At 48.5% G+C, this 7,560-nt stretch overlaps 1 protein-coding gene across 1 annotated transcript in view; it reads left to right on the top strand.

The window, feature by feature from the left end:
• The first annotated feature begins 251 nt into the window (after positions 1–251).
• Positions 252–7,560, top strand: part of SLC4A5 (solute carrier family 4 member 5) — a 38,192-nt gene continuing 30,883 nt past the window's right edge. The window contains exons 1-3 of the mRNA XM_027702839.1: positions 252–324; positions 1,798–1,989; positions 6,651–6,780. Coding sequence (XP_027558640.1) covers positions 252–324; positions 1,798–1,989; positions 6,651–6,780 — 395 coding nt within the window. The remainder of the gene's footprint in view (positions 325–1,797; positions 1,990–6,650; positions 6,781–7,560) is intronic.

Raw genomic sequence — 7,560 nt, forward strand, 5'->3', positions numbered from 1 at the left:
GGGCTGGCACGGGCAGGACTGGCACAGGCAGGGCTGAGCTCACCCAGGGAGGACATTCCAGAGGGTCCCCTGTGCTTCCACAGGGAAGTCCCGGCTCTCCCGGCCGGGAAGGATCCTGTGATTCCACACGTGGATTCCCGGAGTGGGGAGCACCTGCCAGGTGTGCAAAGAGGCTCTTCCCTGCCCAACATCCCTGAAAAACCTCTCTCCTTTCTCCTTGCCGGGCTCAGCTCTCCCGGAGCAGCGGGAACATGCTGGAGGATGAGGATGGGATGAGCGAGAGGGGGCTCAGCAGCTCCAGGAGGAGATACGAGGATGAGGAAGGTGAGTGAAACCTCGGGAATGCCCCCAAAGGCAGCAGGGGCTTCCCTGATCCATCGGATCTCCCGATGCTCCACCGGTACATCCCATGGAATAAACTCCTGAGTGCCTTAAGCCTGGTGGGAAGATGGGAAACACCTCCCTGACCTTTTGAACTGGAACTTTTAACTGGAAAGTGAACTTTTTTTGTAACTGGAAGTGAGACATCCCAGATCTGTTTTTTAAAACTTTTCCCCTTCCCTAGATCCCTCTGGATCATCCCATGGAATAAACTTTAGGCCTGGTGGGAGGATGGGAAACATCTCCCTGGGTTTTTTTAACTGGAAAGTGAACTTTTTCCTTTTTTTAAACTGGAAATGAGAAATCCCAGGTCTGCTTTTAAAACCTTTTCCCCTCTCTAGATCCAGCACATCCCATGGAATAAACTCCTGTGTGCCCTAAGCCTGCTGGGAAGATGGGAAACATCTCCCTGGCTTTTTTAACTGGAAGTTTTTTAACTGGAAGTTTTAACTAGAAAGTGAACTTTTCTTTTTTAATGGGAAGTGAGAAATCCCAGATCTGTTGTTTTTTTTTTCCCATATGTGCTCTCAATCCAGCACATCCCGTGCACAACATGTGTGCATTAAAGCCTGGGTGCTTTAATCCTGGGAATCATCTCCCTGGCTTTTTATAATGGAAGTTTTTAACTGGAAAATGAACATTTTTTTAACTGGAGAGTGAACTTTTTTTTTAAACTGGAAGCTTTCAAAGTTTTTCTTCATTCTCTAGCACATCCCATGGAATGAACTGTGTGCTTTCATCCTGGTGGGAAGATGGGAAACACCTCCCTGGCTTTTTAAACTGGAATTTTTTTAATTGGAAAGAGAACTTTTTTTTAACTGGAAAGTGAACTTTTCTTTTTTACCTGGAAGTGAAACATTCCAGACCTGCTTTTTCAAGCTTTTCCCCCTCTCTACATCTGGCACATCCCATGCACAACATGGAATAAAACTCCTGTGTGCTTTAAGGCCGGTGGGAAGATGGGAAACATCTCCCTGGCTTTGTAAACTGGAAGTTTTTTAACTGGAAAGTGAACTTTTCTTTTTTTGTAACTGGAAATGAGAAATCCTAGTTCTGTTCCCCCCCCCTCCGGATTTTTTTAAACTGCAAGCTTTTAAAAGTTTTTCTTCATTCTCTAGATCCAGCACATCCCATGGAATAAATAATGTGCTTTAGTCCTGCTGGGAAGCTGGGAAACATCTCCCCGGCTTTTTGAACCGGGAGTTTTTAAATTGGAAGCTTTAACTAGAAAGCCCATGGAATAAACTCTTCTGTGCTTTAGTTCCTGATGGGAAGCTGGGAAACATCTCCCCGGCTTTTTTAACTGGGAGTTTTTAAATTGGAAGCTTTAACTAGAAAGTAATTTGGTGGTGGTGGTGTTTTGCTGTTGTTTTAAGCCATCCCAGACCTGCTTTTGAAGCTCTCCCCCCTCCCCAGATTACCACTCCATCTACATCGGGGTGCCGGTGCCGCGGGGGTACCGCAGGAAGCGGCGCCGCCGGAGATCTCCCGGTTCCAGCCGGGACCGGAGCGAGAGCGAGCGGCACTTCGAGCGCCAGGACCACTCGGACACCGACGACGGCGGCCACGGCTGCTACGAGAGCGGCAATGACAACGCCAGCAGGACCAGTGAGTGCCCTGCGGCTCCCAAAAAAAAACCGGGAGAGCCTTCGGAGCATCACTGAACTCGGGATTAAATTAAATCACCCCCGACGCGCGGCCCTTCCCGGGTTTATTTTTCCCTGCGTGTCACAGGGTGGGAATTGGGGTGGAGTTGTCCTGTCCCTTGGGAAGTTGCCCAAGAGGAAATCGGCGTCCAGGGAGCGCAGACAAACCTCGGGCATCACACCTTGTTCCCGACGGGCTTTTGCCCGCGGCTTTGCCTGGTCTCGTTAAATCTCCTTTAGGATTAAAGCCCAGATTAACATTTCGCACAGCAAAGCAGCTGCCGAGCCCTCGGGGTGGGTTTTTGCCACCCCCCTCCTATAGAAACATGCGTTGGGGTTTAGGTCCAGCTCAGCTGAGCGGGCTCCACTTTTCTCTACGGAAGGAAAAGTTTTCCTGGGTTTTTCTGTGGCGTGGGAAGAGGTTTTTATTTGCAGCGGGCTCCGCTCACAGCTCCTTCATGGCTTTGGTGGAAGCGGGAGCTTCCTCCTTTCCACAGGCAGTAAATGCCACTGGGATAAAACCCTGGGCTGGCTTGGGGGGAGAAAAGTCATTTTATGGAGGAAAACCACACGAAAAAACTCAGAAATCCTCCTTTTTTAGGCTATTTTTCCCTGAAAAAAATTTTCTGCTCTGAGCTCGGAGGGGATTTTCCCACCTCCTTCCAGGTGGGAAAGAAAAACCCTGCAGGAAATAACCCCAAAGCTGTGATTTCTGCCCTCCCAGCGTTTCGCCCTCCCCTTTCTCCCTCTCTCCATCCCACTGCCTCCCAGAGATCTCACCTCTCCCACTCGCATCCCGTTTGATTTGGTAACTTCCCGTCATGGGAGCCAAAGGGAAAGGAAAGTGCTTTATATTCTCTGTAATCTGCTCCTTAAGCCTTGGGAGTTTAACAAGCCTGAGTGGATAAAGGAGGAAGTTCGGGGGTTTGGTGGTTTTTGGTACCGAGCAGCGAAGGTTTGGTTTGGCCGGGAAGAAATGGGGGAAAAAATGGAACCAACTCCAGGTAGGATTTTTCCCAGCGTTTCGTGGCAGGCGCCGTCGGGGGAGCAGGAGGGGGGTAAAAAGCTCCAGGGTGTTTTTTTAGCTTTGTTTTTCCCTTGTAAAATCAACTTTTTCCCTTGTAAAAGCAGCCTGGGAGCTTGCAGGTGAACTCAGGGCACAGAGCTCCAAAGCTCATCCCTAAAATTAACTGGGGGAATTCTCAGCTCCTGTTGCTCCCCGGCAGAGGGGAAGTGGAAAAGGTGATATTTGGAGGGATAAAAGGTCTCCCAGATTTACAGGTTTCTTGAAAAAGAAAAGAGCATCTAATCCCATGGGATGTGCACCCCAGTCTCCTCTTTTTTTGGGAGGTGGTGACCCTTCTGATCCATGAAAAGCCAGGGAAAGGCTGTTATGGATCCAGAGGGACCACGAGAGCCGATGGTTAATGTGCTGGAGCCTTAAATCAGGCTTAGTCCTGCAAACCCCAAGCAGCACCACATTCCCCCATCCCCAATTTTATCCCCCTTTTTTTTTTTTATTCTACCTTAAACCAGAGCGGGAATTTCGGTTTGGAAAAGCATCTCCAGGTCAGGTTTTACTGCTGGATCCAAGCTGGGGTGTGAAGGGCTCTGTGGACCCAGGACTAAAGGAGGTTTAAATCATTCCAGCTGGTCTGTCCTGTCCCATTTCCCAAGGAAACGTGAGGTCTTGCACATGCAGAATTATCCCAAATATCCCATATATATCCTATATAACCTAAATATTCCCAGTGTTGATGCTGACCTGATTCTGTGGCTTTGGGCTCCATTTGGATCCACTGTGGCTAAAATCACGGTGGGGAATTGCAGGAATTGCAGCTGGAAGTGTTTTCCCATCCTAAAAATTAGTTCAGGGAGATCTGGATCTTCTCTGGGCGCCCCTTGAACTGTGTCTTCAACAAACAGCTGCTGATTTTGGGGGGTTTGGGGAAGTTTTGGCCACTGCAGCAATTTTACTCTTGAGCTCCCAAAGGGGCCAAACCTTAAATGCCACTGTCCAATATATCCTCCCAAGCAAACACCTACTTCTTCCCAGAATTTTTAGGTGCTGGATCGAATTTCCAGGCGAAAAAAGCCAAGCAGGGAGATCTGGATGCTTTCCCAGAGTCCTCCAGATGAATGAATCCCACGAATTTTGACTGTGTGACCAAATAGATGCCACTATCCAACATATCCTCCCAAGGAAGCACCTGCTGCTTCCCGGGATTTCCAGGTCTTGGATCAAACTTCCAGGTGAAAAAAACCAAGCAGGGATTTCTGGGTGCTTTCCCAGGCTCCTCCAGGTGAACAAATTCCCTGAATTTTGGCTGCCAAGCCCTGGTGGTGTTGGTTTAACAAGGGGCTCTTGGCTCAGGTCGCTGAGCAGAGGCCGACCCTGCTGGGAAGGTGTGGAAAGATGGATTTATCCCTTAAAATGTGGGAGGAGAAGGAGAAAAAAGCTAAAATAAAAAAGGCCATTATGTCAAAGCTTGCCTTTCTCTTTTGTGGTTTCCACTGTTTCCAGGGTGGCACAGCCCTGAAACCCCAAAAATGAGTCACTGGGAGAACCCTCTGGAAGGGGGCAGAAGGAAGGATCTGCTCTTAAGCACCCAAGGAGGGAATTTGGGAAGAGTTGGCATTAACTACACCCAAACTGAGGGTGTGCAGAGCTCCAACCCCTCCTGCAGGATTGCAAATCCCCCTTTTTCACCAGTTCATCCAGAGATCCCCCCCAAGGCAGAGATTTCTGGCAAACTCCCAATTTCTGTGGTCCAGCTCATCACTTTTGGGGTGAATTTGGGGGTTTGGAGGAAGTGTCGGGTTTGGGCTGTAGAGCAAAGGCTGAGGGGGGTGTTACCAGCATTGTACCCATTTCATCCTCCTTCCCAGAACAGCACTTAGGCTTAAAGAGCCTGAAACCCTCCAGGCAGGGAGCCCAGCTCTAAAATTAACAGGAATATTTAATAATCATAATAATGAAGCTTATGGAAATGAGGGAGGACTTGACAACAGGGCTTTAGTCTGGGTGGTGGGGCTTAGAGGGCTTAAGTGGTTAAGCAGGCTCAGCCTAAATGGACATCCTCTTCTTCCAGGGCCCACACGACTTGGGGTCATCTCCTTTGGGGGGGAAAAGGGCAATATTCCTATTTTTTCCTCTGCTCACACATTGAAATTTAATTACCTGCTTTTTTGGGGCACTTTATTATCCAACTTTCTTATTCTCAAGTTTGAAAACGGGAGGATTCTGCTTAAAAAAAAAAAAAAGACCTTTTTCCAAGCTGGGTTAATTCCTGTTGGTTTAGAATACTCGAGATTGTACTAAAATACACCAATTTCCATGGATTTTAAGTTGATTTTAATCTCTTTGGAGCAACTGGGGACCATTCCCATCCATGGGGAGCACCTGGGGCAAATCCAGGTTCATACCCAGGTGTCTGATTCCTCCCCATGACCAAAATGTTGAGTTTTTTCCTAGGAAATGGATGGAGAGGGTGAAAAGCAAATGCAGCCAGGCTGGTTTTTTTTTAGAGGAGGTTCCATCACCCTCCCGTGGGCTCCAGGAATTCACTGGGGATGGAAAACCCTTTTCCCACCAGTCAGGAGGTTGGTGGGTGATGTGTTCCCATGGGAAGCAGGAGGAAATAAGTGCCCTCCCCAGCCTGGCTGCGGGAAGTTGGATTTTTCCAGCAGAAATTTGGGTTATTCCCCTTCAAGGATTCACATTCTCTACGGGAATCCAGTGGGAAAATGTGTGTTAAGCTCTTGTGCATCCCCATCCAGAGACTGTAAGGATTTGGTTGCTGAGGGCAGGCAAAAACCTGGCAAAAACAGGCTCCATGGCAAGGAAAAATGTGGGATACCCCTTGGAAACAAGGATCATCATGGTCCTGGAAGGGAATTCTGTGGTATTTTATATAGGGATGGCCACATTCCTCAATTCCCAGCCTGGATCTATATTCCTTCCACTCATCCTTCCTGCCATCATCCCAGAATTCCCCTGCTGGCTTCCATGCATCCTTTCCCCCATCATCCCACATCTTTGCACAGGGATTTTGGGACAGGATTATTTAGAGTTTCCCACTCCTTAATGTCCCTCACCTTAAATATTTCCCTCCAAACCTCTGTACTTTTTACGCCAGGATCACAAACAACCCTAAACTTCCTCTAAACCCCCAAATTCACCCCAAATATGATCAGCTGGACCACAGAAACTGGGAGTTTGCTGGAAATCTCTGCCTTGGGGGGGATCTCTGGATGAACTGGTGAAAAAGGGGGGATTTGCAATCCTGCAGGAGGGGTTGGAGCTCTGCACACCCTCAGTTTGGGTGTAGCTAATGCCAACTCTTCCCAAATTCCCTCCTTGGGTGCTTAAGAGCAGATCCTTCCTTCTGCCCCCTTCCAGAGGGTTCTCCCAGTGACTCATTTTTGGGGTTTCAGGGCTGTGCCACCCTGGAAACAGTGGAAACCACAAAAGAGAAAGGGAAGCTTTGACATAACAAGATTTTTTTTTTTCAGCTTTTTTTCCCTCTTATCTTCCCACTTTCTGAGGAATTTTAAGGGCTAAATCCCTGGTTCAGCATCATCTCATCTCCCATGGGTGTTAAACCTCTTTTCCCCCCTCAGTGTCTCCGGCTGCCGAACGTCTCCGCTACATCCTGGGAGAAGATGATGAGCCTCCCAATCCCACCCTTTTCACGGAGATGGACACCCTGCAGCACGATGGGGAGGAGATGGAGTGGAAGGAATCAGCCAGGTGAGGGGGGAAGATGCTTTGGGGTTGAAAAACATCAGGAAAAAAATCCCCTCCTTAAACGTGCCCAGGTGGAAACAGGAGCAGGGAATGAACATGTGTTCAAAAAGACATCCCTGAATTAGGAAAATGCAGAGAATGTGGCATTTGGGGGGATTTTACACAGCCTGGAAGGAGGAGAAAGAATTCCTGTCTTGTCCTGGTTCTCCTCAGAGTCTGTCCTTGGATCAACCCCAGAGCTGGAGCTTTTCCCATTCCCAGTGACCGAAGTCCTGCAGAAAGGGCTGGGAGGGTGAAAAAAAAAGGGGATAAGATGCTGGGAAAAGGGAGAATTAGAGCTGGGAAATGGGAATAGAGGACATAAAGAACATTTTCCCAGGTTTCCCCTGCCCCCCCCCTTTTTCTGCCTGGGCCAAGAGTGAAACTCTTCCCACCCTCCATCAATAATAATAAAACTCCACCTGCTCCACCTTTAATAAAATTATCAGAGGAGTTGCAAGTGGAATTTCCTTTATTGAATCAGGAATTTACCCAAGGGAATAATATCAAATCCAAGTGGGATTTTCCCTTCCTAACCACAATTTTGTAAGGGCCAGTGGGGTTGAGGCTTTTTGGGGGAGCTTTAAGAAGGGAATCAGGGCTGCTGACGGGATCCCAACCCTTTAGTTTCAGCAGCACATGTGGGATTTCCGAGTTTGGGCTTGGAATTTCACCCTGGGGATTGGGAGGGATCAGGATCAGGCCCTGTGGATGCTCATCCTTCCTCCAGGGCTGGTTATTTGC

Source organism: Neopelma chrysocephalum, unplaced genomic scaffold (genome assembly GCF_003984885.1).
Source record: "Neopelma chrysocephalum unplaced genomic scaffold, ASM398488v2 Primary Assembly neopelma1_198, whole genome shotgun sequence".
Lineage (NCBI taxonomy): Eukaryota > Metazoa > Chordata > Aves > Passeriformes > Pipridae > Neopelma > Neopelma chrysocephalum.